This window comes from Paramormyrops kingsleyae, chromosome 11, assembly GCF_048594095.1.
Source record: "Paramormyrops kingsleyae isolate MSU_618 chromosome 11, PKINGS_0.4, whole genome shotgun sequence".
NCBI lineage: Eukaryota > Metazoa > Chordata > Actinopteri > Osteoglossiformes > Mormyridae > Paramormyrops > Paramormyrops kingsleyae.
Window position 1 is genome coordinate 18,590,270 of NC_132807.1, and position 14,569 is coordinate 18,604,838.

The 14,569-nt window shown below is 42.8% G+C and overlaps 1 protein-coding gene across 2 annotated transcripts; it reads right to left on the minus strand.

The window, feature by feature from the left end:
- Positions 1 to 454: 454 nt before the first annotated feature.
- Positions 455 to 11,804, minus strand: LOC111846146 (receptor-interacting serine/threonine-protein kinase 2). 2 transcript variants are annotated; one of them, XM_023816087.2, is made up of 11 exons: positions 10,596 to 11,804; positions 8,026 to 8,179; positions 7,509 to 7,658; positions 6,703 to 6,833; positions 6,125 to 6,174; positions 4,043 to 4,180; positions 3,234 to 3,319; positions 2,978 to 3,046; positions 2,661 to 2,829; positions 2,364 to 2,540; positions 455 to 2,038 (listed from the first exon to the last, which is right to left on the minus strand). In XM_023816087.2, the coding sequence occupies exons 1-11, from the start codon at positions 10,757 to 10,759 to the stop codon at positions 1,746 to 1,748; spliced, it is 1,581 nt and encodes a 526-aa protein (XP_023671855.2). In that variant the 5' UTR covers positions 10,760 to 11,804; the 3' UTR covers positions 455 to 1,745. The 2 variants fall into 2 exon arrangements, with proteins under 2 accessions (XP_023671855.2, XP_023671845.2); XM_023816077.2 differs by having other exon boundaries at positions 4,043 to 4,183.
- Between the last annotated feature and the right edge of the window lie 2,765 nt (positions 11,805 to 14,569).

A 14,569-nucleotide genomic window follows, 5' to 3' on the forward strand; every position in this document is an offset into this window, starting at 1 on the left:
CAAAGTGTCAGACGCTTGACTTCCTTAATCACTTCCTCTTATTTGTGTGTCTATAAGGAAGCTGTGACAAACGAGCTTCTCCGCAGGAGCTAATGTTGGTCCTCTGCTGCTGCTGTGGTTTACAAAGTCACTAAAAAAAGGTTGAGTTGCTCATAAGTTAAATGCCACACACCAGCAACCGGGTAAATAGCTGTGGGTCGACTCGTGATTAAATCTCCCAACAGAGAATCGAGAAGCTTCCGCAACATTTAACCCAAATGGATGGTAAATCATAATTCACCAAAGCTTTTTTTTTTTTTAAAGTTGGTCATCGCTATGGTAACTGAAAAAATTGCCAAAACCAGACAACGGTATTGTGGTAAACCTGTGCGAAGCTCGGTGTTGATTTATTTCTAATGTTTAAGGCTGCATCCGCCTGTCTAGAGGTCACTACATACAATCACAACAGGTGGTATGTAATGAAGGGGCCTTTATTAAATTAGATTTTATACGTTTGCAGTCAAAACAAAACAGGACTCAACATGACAAAAGTAGGATAATAAATGCAAACTGGAAATTTCACAATTGACACGTCATAATCATGCATAGCGCCCTGCTAAGGGTTACTGTAATGTGAATCCTTGCTCACTTACTTTGGCAGTGAACAACCAGTACATGAGAATGTTCAATTTATTTTTATATAGCACCTTTCCCAAGATCAGTCATGGGCAATGCAATTTTGTGACAAGCATCTTCTAAGAGGCCCAAGATTTGTTATAATTAACTTACAATTCTTACATAGTAAAATTTCCATAGATTCTATGGTGCATGAGGGAAACAGGCCCTGGTACTTTTGCTGTATATTTAAATGAGGTTTTTTTTGCCTATGGATATTCGCATTTTGCCGGTGAAGATTCTTGGCAAACGGCACCTCCCACTGTCCAATGGATGGCAGTACTGTGTGGTAGCTCCAGCCTAATTGTCACTGAGGGGTCCGACCAATAATTTGTACTACCTGTTGTTCAAACAACTCTAATGTTAATCAGCTTATAGCAGTTTATATTCAGTTCAAAACTTGTTTTTAATGTGCGAAACTACCGTAGCATATGGTATGCATGAATAGCCTCTATATTATCAAGTAGCCTCTGTTATATCCTTTGTATTGTTGATATCAGATGACTTGGTTAAATAATATATCTTAATATTTTAAAGCTATGCCAGAGAACCTAATGCATTACAATGTAAATAATTAAACATCAGCTACGGTAAACCAGGTGGAATACAATGGACGTTATGTCACATTGGTCTTGATACAAGATACCGAGTAAGAAATTACTGAACAATATATTCAACAAAATTAATGATAAACCCACTAAGTACTTTGCCTGTATTTTGGGTTCTGGAACAGGTTCAAGAAAACTGCAAAGTACTCTCCCAAATGGCCACTAAACCACAATGACCTAAGACTACATGAAAACCAGAAAAAAAGATCTAATCTAATAATCTGAACCTTTAACCCTAACATGATATGCACACTAAGCAATAACAATATACATTCCTGCGGTGAAATAATAAAAAAAAATGATTCTGATTTGCAGTTTTATGAAAACTACTCTGTATATGTATGGTCTAATAAATAAATGCAGTAATGGTCTATAAATAAGTAGCAATAAACCTTGTAGTATTGCTGCAATGGGGACATAAACCCCAACTAAGCCAAGAAGGACACCAGCGTCGCTGGGAATCCGGGGGCTCGCTGTGCCCTTTCAGTGTGTGACGTGGGAGGGGCTGGGGGTGTTTGCAGTGGAGACCAGCCCCAGGGTGGAGACCACCAAAACAGCCACGTGCTCCCCAAGGCAGAGACAGGTGTCCAGTAATGAGCGTGTGCGGCCCCCCAGCGTCAGTGCCGCCGTGATCAGCTCGTACTCCTCGCGGCCAAGGGCGCGGCGTGAGCGCAACACGTCCAGCAGGTGATTCAGGCGGCCTTCTGTCATTCTCCGCACGATGTCCTCGCGTCTCTCCCGCAGGATCTGGCAGCAGTTGTTTCCCGGCGCGCCAGCTGTTAGGAAAACGGTGTAAAGGTCATTAACTGCAGCACGTATGACCGATTTCCACATTCTTACAACCGTGTTGCAAAATTCTATAATGTTTAAATCTCACTGTCATGCAGTCTGTTTAGTTTTCTGTTTGAACTTGTTGGTATTCTAATTTCTTTTTTTAGTAATTCAGTTTAATTTTAAGGAGGGGGTGGGATTCACAGCAGGGAGAGTTTGGGAAATGTGTTAAATCCACCATTCTCCTGCATCCAGTGACTGGTTTGACACAGATGACCAAGCGCAGTGCAGGCAGGTCCAATCAGGCTACAACGAGAGGTAGAGTCTTACCCTCACAGTGATGTCTTAGCGCTGTGTTGGGGTCAGGGATGGGAGAGCAGGCAGATGGCGGAAAGGGGGAGGAGCTCCTTCTGGGACCTGTCTTGTCTGCCCTGCTCTGTGGGAGGGGCTCTGGCGCAGTGTGGCTCCGAAGCCGATTTGGGGGGGTCGGACTGCCATTCATGCCCCCTACAAAACCATGTGACACTTGTTGGGGCCAGTCCATGATGTCATTTGGGCATATTGACAACCTTCCTCACCAAGCCCAGACACCCAGCGCCTTGCACCATCGCAGATATAAGCTCTTACCAGAAACGTTGGCCTTTCCGGACGAAGTTGAGGAGGAGGAAGGGGAGGAGCTTTGCCGGGATGCGTCAAGTTTATTGGGAATCTGTGGGACTGGAGTGAGTCCTTGGATAGGATTCAGCAGCAGCGTCTTGGTACAAGCGCTTTTTGGGTGCCTACAGCCACCGTACATCTGGCAATAAAGCAAAGATAGATACGTCTAGTACAACTGGTACCAGTTACAAGTACAGCAACACCAATAAGTTCCAAAATGCTACAAAATAACACATATAGATATGTTTTTTTTTTTATCAATACTTAGAAATAAAACTTTATCTTACATCCAAATTGCTGATCTCCACCTTCATTTCGAAGGCTTGTTGCTCTTTACAGCTGAGCACTGCCCTCTCCTGGACAACAAAAAAAAAGCAGAAACATATACCGTGACCTCACGGAAAGCAATTCTGTGGCAGTAATGCTCCTGTTTCGGGTAACGCTTTCATATGCACTTTCTGAGGAGGTCCTGAGCAGACATTAAACCTGGTGTGAGAAGCTGGGAACTGAGAATGAAACGTCCAAGAGGAATCCGTTAATTACCTTGCATTCATTTAACTGGAGCACTGCTGTGGTCAGCGCTTTAGAATCATAGGCTGCCAGGGCCTTTTTCAGTTCCTCTGTGCATTCTGGGTACAAACAAAAGACCGCGGATGAAACGGACGCCATGGTGTGTAATGATTATGTCACCAAAACACTGATTTCTTAACTGGCTTATAGGAAAAGAAAGTGATGGATGGTTCATAAAGATTGAGACAAAGGCACTTATTGTTGCCAATGGCCCTTCATTAGAAGAAGTCCCACAAGTGAAGAAACGACATGCCTCAAGCAGGGTCACCAACTCTCACGCATCTGGTGTGACACTCGTGCTTTCAGACTCTTACGCTCGCACAAGAAATCTTACTGCAAATCTATATTATTCCATTTTAAACCTAAAGTTAGCTACTGTACATCAAAAGTGTTGGGGTAGTTTGCAAACAGGGGCAGTTATTATTTTTTGGAAAAATAATAATAATAATAATTGCACAGTAATGATAAAAGTAACTACAGACTTTGAGCCGACGAACCGATGAAGCCATGTATTGTTTTCAGGGGAGTCACAAAGTAATGTGTACATTATTACGAACCATTGTATTTAATCCGAATTTTTAAATAATATGCTTTATGGCAATCCTTTCGTAAATACAAGTTGTCCAGTCAGACCTTCTTAAACCAAGAACTGCCTGTACTTATGACTCCGGCCTCCGCTACATATTTTAGGGACTAACTAACAATGGAAGTGGGTGTAAAGATGGGACTGTAATGTGCATGTCATGGAGTGTCCACTAGATGGCACTGCTGTGAATCCTCACCTGCAGCTGACGGGCGGCTGTGGGGGGCAGTGCTGCAGCAGCGGAGTATCAGGTGGTAGAGAGCCTGGTCTGTGGGCGTCGCGCCGCTTTGTGCCTGACGGGTAACATGAATCTGCAGGCCTGCTGGGCTCCAGACACCTGCTTATGTATGGGGGGAGATGAATAGGAGTGAAGGACTTGGAAACTCCCCACATGGGAGCTGTTTTAACCCTGAGTAACCTCTGTACCCGAGGTCTCTGACTACCAGCTCACGAGCATTAAGCCCAGCCCCCGATGAGCTCAGTGTTCTCTGATTGGTCAGCGTGGCCTACACGTTCTGCCCTTTTCTTACAGTCTGCAGACAGATTCTTGCAGGTAGGCGGCCAGTAAGGATTGTGTTACAAGGTTACTTCACCACCATGAGGGCTAAGCGTGTTTCTAAGTCATTATTAAGTCTGTGCTGTAGGTCAATATTTCATTTTGCACTTCGCTTTTTTTTTTACTTTTTTCAATCAGGGGATCTGCATACACTTGTGGCCCCCAGGTGATTTGAGTTTGGGACCCCTGCTCTACACTATTAAAAAATCAGTACAGGAGACTGGCAAGCAACACAAGAGAAAACACGAAGAGGATTTTGCTGTAAACCTACTGTATATTGCGGGAACTAGATGAATGACATGTTGAGATTTTAAATGGGTCAAATTTGAGCAGTGCTGAGTGACAGTAATGCACAGACAAAAAACACGCACATACACACAGAGGTACACTAATTAATGGGAATTATTTTTAAAAAGAATAGTGATACTTTAGTGACCCCATCTTGCTCTTCATGAGACACTCAAACAAATGTATAGGTGAGAGCAAGCCTGGGGGGGGACAGGATCAGCCAGCATGCAGTGGCCCTGGAGCTGGGGGTTCAAACCAACAACCTTCTGATCACAGGCACAACCCACTGAGCCACCCGGCGCCCCCATTTACATGGCACACCCCAGTATGAATGACCGATTGCTCTTGTTGCGACACACTCCTTGTCTGACTTAATGTATTTCCAACCACACAAGGTCACACAAAGTTGGGCTTTTAATAAAGATTTTTTGGAAAGGCGGGGAGAGTGTGTAGGATAGGCTTGCCCCCCTCCCCAAGATTTCAAAATACTGGAATGACGTTTTTCAAAATACATTATACCATGGTATGATGTATGGTCTATATGACAGTATGAAAAATTAGATACCGCCCAAGCCCAGCGAGACAGAGGGTGGGGGATGTGGGAGGAGTAGGGATTAGCTGGGGCAAGGACGTGATGGAGCAAACTGGGGAATATATTATTGTTGTTTTAAAGGGGCCCCATTATGCTCATTTTCACTGTTCATAATTGTATTTTTGGGGTCTACTAGAATAGATTTACATGTTTCAATGTTCCAAAAACACATCATTTTCTCCTACTGTACATCTCTATTCACTCGGAGTGTAATGCTAGAGCTTTAAGCCCCAACCCCAACTGGTCAGCCTGCCCTTCATGTTCCCTCCTCGCCGTGCAGTCTGCAGATTGTGTTACCAGGTGATCTCACCACGTAAGCTGGAATTCCAGCAATCTGCTTCAGGCAGATAAGAGAAGAGTGGTTTCTGTGGTAAGAGTACTTAGGGCCTTACAACTTGGCAGACCGCTTACATGCACATAAAGCTATATAACACACTGAAGGAAAGAGAAAAATCAGACAAGCATAATAGGGCCCCTTTAACAGCATGTAGTTGTTCTGTTTTGCTGTCTGCCTTTACTGTTCCTGTCTCCTTACCGAGTTAAACTTAACATACTGTTAACTGACAGTGTGAGTAAGCATCACATTGTGCATTGCTCATAGGGCAATAAACTTGAACTCTATCCCTGAGTGATGCAACTGTATGACACTGTGATGTATAAGAAAAGGTTCCCTTTTAAAACTGCTATCAGTTAAATACATCGATCCCGGTTTTTTTTCTGCATACATACGCAGCTTACTCCATACACAAAGCTTGGACCAGCTCACAGATGTGTACATACAGTTGAGGGCACTTGGTGTTTTTTTTTACAAAAACCACAGATTCATTAATATTCCATTGTCATACCTTCACAAGGAAGTCTTCGGTTCAAAGTCTCCAGCATCATGATGCCAAAACTGGTGAGGAAGGTAGTCAAGTCTGGTTATTAATCTCTCCTGCCCTTGACAAACCATAATACTAACTAAATACTCACTTACTTTATGAAACTACCATCAAGGAAACGTTTATGCGTTGATATCTCTGTGACGGTTTCGGATTTTACATTTACCTTTCAGTATTACATTATACAGTTAACCACACTCCTTTTTATTTTTTTCTAAATCAACAACATTCAACTCCCAGAAATAAATTATTTTTCATTAGGTATATCCTATGACTCAATGATCCAATCCTTTCTAACTTCTAATTACCGGAATATGAGTATTATGTAAGTTCGTAGGGTGTAACTAACCCATACAATTAAAAAGGAGTTTAACCTGTCCTGCTAAGCCTACATCTGAAAATAGGTACAGCATTAATTAAGTTTAAGTAGTTAATTTAAAAGTAAAAAGTGCTCATTACCTCTATAAGTTTGAGTATCAAACAGTGAATAGTTGAAATGGTAAAATGCTGACAGGAGTGAACGGCATTGTGGGTATCCTCACCTATACACATCTGCTTCTTTTGAAGGAGGGTCACCACAGAAGACCTCAGGTGGCAGGTAGACCAGGTCCCTGAAGCAGGGTCTGCTCCTGGGCCCAGAGCTCTGCTCCTTCCACTGGCCCCAGTCACACACCTGAGGAACATCCAGCAGAGAAGGTAGATGTTTCTATTGGTCAGTAAGGGGACCAATCACATCCTTGTAAGGGACAGGTCACAAAATCAAATCTTTAAAATATAAATATACTCCTACAATGTAGTATAAATGTACCCTACAGTAGGGGTTCCTAACCCCCATACATCAGTATTCCACCATGTTAGCGATGGAATCCATCCGTACTTCGCAAGTGTTATTGTGGGATATTATGGTCCAGTCTAGGGGGAACCGTGCAAAATGGATGATGGGTGATTTTAGCTAATTAAATTGAAAACAGGCTGGTATATTGTAGGTAGTGTTATTTGAGGCAATGGTGGCCAACAACTGCAGCGTGTAACTAGGGAACTCCCCCCCCAACCGCCCCGCTCAGCAAATTTTACTGATCATTCGTGTAATTTTTGAAAAACTGGTCTGGGGACATTAAAAGTTTGGCAACCCCAAAGATTCTACAGGATGGAGAATTAGAAATAAATAAGAATAAGGTATTTTACACCATGTAGCCATAATTTAAAAATATTTTAATTATACTAATTATTTAATTTAACTATTTAATTATATCAAGTTTTTTGGTTATGCAATTATAAACAAACAAATACCAAAACTTATATGAAATTAACTTAATTATCTGTGCCCGCGTTGCGTGGGGGTGAGCACCTTGGCACGGCGCTGCCGGTCCAGCAGCACATTGCTTGGCCTGAGGGCGAGATGTAGCAGCTGAAGGGAGTGCAAGTGGGAAAGTCCCTCAGCCACGTCCAGCAGGATCCGGAGCGTCAGGGGCGGCGGCAAACTGGGATACAGCCGCGTCTGCCAGGGGAAGCCATTGGCAAGAGAAGGTCCACAGCAATCACTGTGAATTCTGTGGTCTTACATGTACAGTTTCAATCCCAGAGAAACTGGAAATGAAAGTTACTTCATAAGAGCAGATTTGACAAATGGGTGCCCATTTCCTAATGCTTTCAACTGAAACCTAATCTCTACCATTATTAAAATGTTTAACAATTAACAGTTACAAATGTTAATATATCCTGAACAAGTGTGTAGACTTTTACACTCTAGGGCTAAACTTGTCACAGTCACATGAATATGATTAATGTCAGGGAGAGGGGTAATAAAGTTCTGGAACAAACTGCTTATGAATCATTATATAACGCAACATCCTTGGGTCCCGTACCTCATACAAAAGGGTGTGGAGGGATCCTTCCTGCATCCACTCTGACACCAGGCCTACATGGGGGCACGTCCCATACACACCCAGAGGAATCAGAACCCGCTCTGACTGGGTACATCTGACAAGGGATACATCCTGCAGAAACTTGATCCACCACCTGTGGGGGTAGAGTTAGAGGTGTAAAGATATTGCTCACCGACCCGCAACAGTCCCTTCACACACACCCAAGCCCTGTTTGGTATCTATGGACCAAATCTTGGTATCCTGGTGACCAAGGTTTCCATGGTGATGACAGGGTTACACCATCTTTCAGATTCTAAGGTGTGGAATCAGCAGCAGACAATGAAAATAACTGCAGGCAGGCTTTTCTTTGTGGTGTCTTATCCAGCGTAGACAAAACAAAACAACACAACGTCATCTTTTTGTTTGAAGTTCCAAACTATTGTTGCCTGAACAATACAGCAAAAGCGAAGATTACAAGAAATGTTTCTTACATTATCTGTCCTAAGTTGAGTTATTTACTTAAAACATAATTATTGTAATATGTATAAATTTGTCTGTTAATAGATGTCAGTGTCATGGACTAATGAATCGAAATTTGAAATATTTGGGTCTATATTTGGATTGTTAGCCACAGCGAGGGTGAGAACATGACACTGGTATGTGTGAATGCCAGTCATACATCAAGGAGGCAGCACCATGGGCTGTGGTGACAGACAGACTTTGTGATCTTTATCAAATTCATGACAATCAACCTGCAGTGTTATCACTGCATACTCCAAAGTCATGCTATTCTACCAAGACTAAGCGCTACATTCTTCAGAAAAGTGATACAAAACATCTCAAAGTTATGCAGGAATTATAAGGCGAAGAATGAAACGCGACTAACTGATGACATGGTCTGCCCAACGCTCAGACCTCAAGTCCCATAGGACTCGCATGAGACAGAATTTATATGAGTGGTGACAAAGCACATCTCTCCTGGAATCCGTAAATGTGAATCAAGGCAAATAGTGGCTATTTTGATGAATGCAACATTTAGAGATTTTTAACTGTGCGTTGGTATTTCATATGTGTTGAACATTGTGATGTATTTTTTTCCACATTCTAGAATTTGTAGAAATATTCACTCCTGGGCCAAACCCAAAAATTACCTACAGTTAGAGTCCAGATTTGAACCCTATAGAGATTATTTGGTCTAATTTTAAATACAAACTAACCAGGAAACATTTTTCAAGATGCATTTCCTGGAATCTTTGTTTATATGTTTGTATTGTGGTCCTGGTTTCCCTGTATATCTGCCCTCTGTCCTTGTTCCTCCAGTTCTTCCCAGTCTTGCTCTGTACATCCTGAAGTAGCCTGTTCAGGCAGCCACACCAGCGGTTCTGTCCAAAGTTCACCTATCTCTCCAGCGTTTACCCATCTGTCCAGTGATTACCCACCTACCCACTGGTCACCTATCTGTCCAGTGATTACCCACCTACCCACTGGTTACCTATCTGTCCAGTGATTGCCCACCTACCCACTGGTTACCTATCTGTCCAGTGATTACCCACCTACCCACTGGTTACCTATCTGTCCAGTGATTGCCCACCTACCCACTGGTTACCTATCTGTCCAGTGATTGCCCACCTACCCACTGGTTACCTACCTGTCCAGTGATTACCCACCTACCCACTGGTCACCTATCTGTCCAGTGATTACCCACCTACCCACTGGTCACCTATCTGTCCAGTGATTACCCACCTACCCACTGGTCACCTATCTGTCCAGTGATTACCCACCTACCCACTGGTCACCTATCTGTCCAGTGATTGCCCACCTACCCACTGGTTACCTACTTGTCCAGTGATTACCCACCTACCCACTGGTTACCTACCTGTCCAGTGATTACCCACCTACCCACTGGTTACCTATCTGTCCAGTGATTGCCCACCTACCCACTGGTTACCTACCTGTCCAGTGATTACCCACCTACCCACTGGTTACCCATCTGTCCAGTGATTACCCACCTACCCACTGGTCACCTATCTGTCCAGTGATTACCCACCTTCCCACTGGTTACCTATCTGTCCAGTGATTGCCCACCTACCCACTGGTTACCCATCTGTCCAGTGATTACCCACCTACCCACTGGTCACCTATCTGTCCAGTGGTTACTTGTCTCACCAGTGTTTACCTGTTCAGCACTCTCATTTGGGCAGAAAGCTGGGTATTGTTGGTGGGACGGTCCAATTTTGGACTTTTTTAGATTTTTACCTACTGCTCCGAGTCCCTCCTGTGAGAGCTGGTACACGTTATCAGTGACTAATTTCCTGAGATACACTGAGGTTAGAGTCTAAACAATGCACAATTCACACCGAATGGGAAGCTGGTCCATCATAGGACGTACACAGCTTCGGTATCCCTCTGAAAATTAATGTATATAATAACAGATGTGCTTGCTAGCAAAGGTCAGCTGTCTTCATATAACTGTATTACCTACGATTCAAGTATATAGCGATTTATATTCATACAGTTTTAATAATACGCCTGGTTAATACTGGATGAAAAAAGAAATGGAGCTGACTCACCTCTCCTGACATGCAGTGACAGACAGGAGTTTAAGGGACACCCAGCGAGAGGTCCCCCGGTGCCATCCGCGGAGACACACGCCTGCGCTCGTCTGGCTGAGCACCACGTCCCCCAGGTCCTGCTCGGGGATGATGGGGAGCGGCTTGGTCTCTGTCATGCTCATTCCAATGGTTCTGTCGGGTGATTCACACTGACAAGGAGCAAAAACGCGCCGAGACGCGCTTCTGGTTTTACTGCAGGAACCGGACGCCGTCCAGGAGCGAAGAAGCAAACGGGCTTCGACGATAGAGTGGCGTGGAAAAACGAAAGTGTGCAGCTCTCCGCCGTGATTGGATGGAGCCCGTGAAGCACAGGAAGCCTGAACAACTGGAAAGTCCCTCAGTAGGATCCCAACAACTTACCTCATATCACCTTACATAAGCAGCAATTAATTACCTCGCGTAGAATAATACGTCTATATCCAAAGTGTCTGAATTTGGGAAAAAAATACTTTTATGTTAGTTTAACGTTATTTCACACAAGCCTCTTTCACATAGGCTCTACTCTATAGCTTGTACGCAACTATATCGGATTGTATCGGATAAATAGTTTTATTTTTCTTTTATTGATTTTATATTTCTATATAGTTCTCTTATTAAAATATACTTGTGCGTATTTCAGATTCACACCAACAATGAGCAGATACAGACGTACAGTGCATATAAATTTAAATTACACCTTTCGGAATAAATTGTTGAAGCTGGGGCGCCGGAGGGGCACGGATGCCCTGGTAGATAAAGGGTGCCTAGCCCATCGCCCAAATTCTATAGTGCCCTCCACCCCCAAGATGACGCTTTGCCGTGGAGGCGGGGTGCAAAACTTTTCTCTATACCCCTGGGTGCAAGTAACGAGAGTGCTGACTTAAATGAATGCGTGGGCCATCAGGGCCGGGAGTCCCGCTTCCCGTTTTCGGCTCCAGTCTGATTTCCCCTCTTTTAAAAACGAATGTTATTCGTTATGACTCACTGTGTTTACCTCCTTCGCCGCTGACCACCCATTTCCCCGAAAGTCCCTTTGTATGGCCCAGCTTCACTCCCTCAGACTAATGGAGTCTTTTACGTTATGCATGGGACAAAAATCATTCGCGTAACTAATACTCTACAATACTCTGTATACCATGACAATAAGAGCACTGAAAGTTCACGTTTGAGTGAACCTGCCGACAGTTATAATTTAACTATTAAATAGAAACAACAGTTAGTGCGTTTGAATTTGAATATGAATACAAAGTTACTATATTATGTAGACGTAGTTCTTCTTCAATATACCATAAACACCGATTGAATTAATAATGGATATTCCTTTACTTGTTTGTGACCGTCTCGAATTACACACTTAATTTTTAATAACATATAATTTATGTTGGCGTGTGAGTTGTAGGATTTTGGTTTTATTTTGACGAAGTGCTGTTTGTGTCTGCCCTCCTTTTCTTTGTTGTATTTTTAAATCTCTATACGTGTACACATAATATTTTGTGTGTGTGTGTGGAGGGGGGGGGTGATGATGCATATATTACATTGTGGGGACCAAACGTCCCCACGATATGTGATAAAAAAAACAGCTATTTTTTGCCGTTGTGGGGACCACCTTTTCGGTTCCCACAAGGGGAAACTCAATTTGATAAATCTTGTGACTGCAATCAAAACTAAAAATGCAAAATGCAAAAAAAGTTTCTTTCTCTCTCTCTCTCTCTCTCTCTCTCTGTGTGTGTGTTCTTTCGTTATACTTGATATCAGTATTATTATTCGATATTTCAGGTATTCCAGATTCCTCCCACATCCTCGATGTATAAACACCGGTGTTCTGTCGATATATGCTGCCTTGTCGAAAAATGCTACCGTAGTGCTAATCGATAGCCCAAACCCTAACACTTGCCCTAACCCTAACCCCCCAAAACCCCATAAAACACTAACCCTAAAACCTAACCCTAATCCCAAAACGGTGGAACTGCACACGCGCAGAAAGGCTCGATAGCACGTCTCGATAGGTAGGATTTTATGACAGAACACCGGCATTTTTTGCCGCATTGCCAGAATTTGCTACCGTGACAGAAATTTTCAGTTATATCTCTCAGGTTTTAATTGCTACTTAGCCAAACCACATAATTTTTAACGGACATTTGTATAAGCATTTAAAAAAAGTAAATAGATATCACAACAACTGTCATATAGTTTAAATGGGGGTAGCAGTTGTTTACATGTTTTATGCTGGCAGAAACTACTAATCATTTTCAGTGTGATGGGATGGTTTTTACAACGATGGAGCTTTTTGCTGCCAGAAACTGCAACCTATAGTTTTCAGTGTGGTAACAGTTTTTTTTATATATAAAGAAATTTAATGCCAGGGTATGAATGTAATAAAATGGTAAAAGGTCTTCATCAGTGGTTAAGTAGCAATTAATGCATATAATAAACACATATATCAACAAAATATGAATAACGGTTAAGATAAACCACGTTAATCCCCGCATCTGCTAAGCATGCGAGGGTAACAAAATTTTTCAGACTTTGGAGATGTAATGTTGATTTACGCATGCGCTATAGCGTGTGAAAGCAGTTTTTCGGACAGGAAAAAGGGCAGAATTTTTTGTTGTAAGTTTGTAGCAAGCTATGACCATAAAACGTCCATGGACAGTCTCAGCTCACAAACTTCCCCTTCAAGCTGTGTTACTAAAAGTAGTGAGGGATGCTGCTTTCCCACCGGAGGTAAAGTTTTAAAAGCTGAAGTTTAAATTTGAAGGACAAAAGCCAAATGGATGCCAACTTGGGTTCTTCCGATGTCAGGGGGTATTCCACAAAACAGAACTTCCCAATTAGCTGGATAACTTAAGCCAAACATGCAAGCTGTCCAATAGTAAGAGAGATAAGTGATATTCTTACAAGTTATCTGGCTAATGAAGAAATCCTGCTATGTGGAATACCCCCCTAGGTGTCTTGTTTGTTTTCCACTGGGAAACACAAATAATCATGTAAATATCACAAAATTAGTTTAATTTAAACATATCTTCCCAAAGCATTCTTCTTTTACCTAAAGGTTCTTCTATGTAGTTTTGTGTTTACTGTGTTTTACACATCCTTATTAAGTCATAGAAGTAATTTTATGTATTAAGCACTTTTTTTCCTAAGGCAGCATACTTTTTTGAGGAAGCAAACAGTGGAGCAATTGGTGGTTAAGAGGCTTGCTCAAAGGGTCCACCTCTACTGACCCTGGGATCTGAACTGGTGACCTTCTGTTCACAGGCATAGTACCCAAGCCTGCTCAGCTATACAGTACTTCTGCACTCATTGATGAGAATCTTTACACTGCTAATGGTAGGGGGGTGTATTCAAACCTTTATTTCAATATTATCTGTCTATTTGTATGTCCATCCATCCATTCAACATAGATGTGAGGTGCCCTGTCCCCATACAGCTGCCACCCCCCCTTGAATCAGCCATAACATTAGCAGCAGATTCTTTAAGTCCTGTAAGTCATGAGATAGGACCTCCTTGGATCAGACTTATTTGTCCAGCACATCCCAAAGATGCTCAATTGGCTTGAGATCTGGGGAATTTCGAGGACAAGTCAATATCTTGAACTCATTTTCATGTTTCTCAAACCATCCCGGATCAAGTTTTGCAGTGTGGCAGGGCGCATTACCCTGCTGAAAGAGGCCACTGCCATCGGGGCATACCGTTAGCATGAAGGGGTCCATTTGTTCTTTAACAATGTGTAGGTAGGTGGTGTGTGTTGAAGTAACGTCCACATGAATATCAGGACCCAAGGTTTCCCAGCAGAACACTGCCCAGAGCATCTCACTACCTCCGCCGGCTTGCCTTCTTCCCATAGTGCATTGTGGTGCCATCTCTTCTCCAGGTAAACTATGCACACACACACAGTCCACATGATGTCACAGAAAACATGACACATCGGACCAGGCCACCTTCTTCCATTG

Excerpts from the sequence above, each read along its gene's own strand:
- LOC111846146 (XM_023816077.2), bottom strand. The coding sequence starts at position 10,759 with ATGAGCATGACAGAGACCAAGCCGCTCCCCATCATCCCCGAGCAGGAC. Across the intron at positions 6,175-6,702 it reads AAAGAAGCAGATGTGTATAG|TTTTGGCATCATGATGCTGG; the intron begins GTGAGGATACCC and ends CTTCCTCACCAG. Across the intron at positions 2,830-2,977 it reads TGGAGATCAGCAATTTGGAT|ATGTACGGTGGCTGTAGGCA; the intron begins GTAAGATAAAGT and ends CTTTATTGCCAG.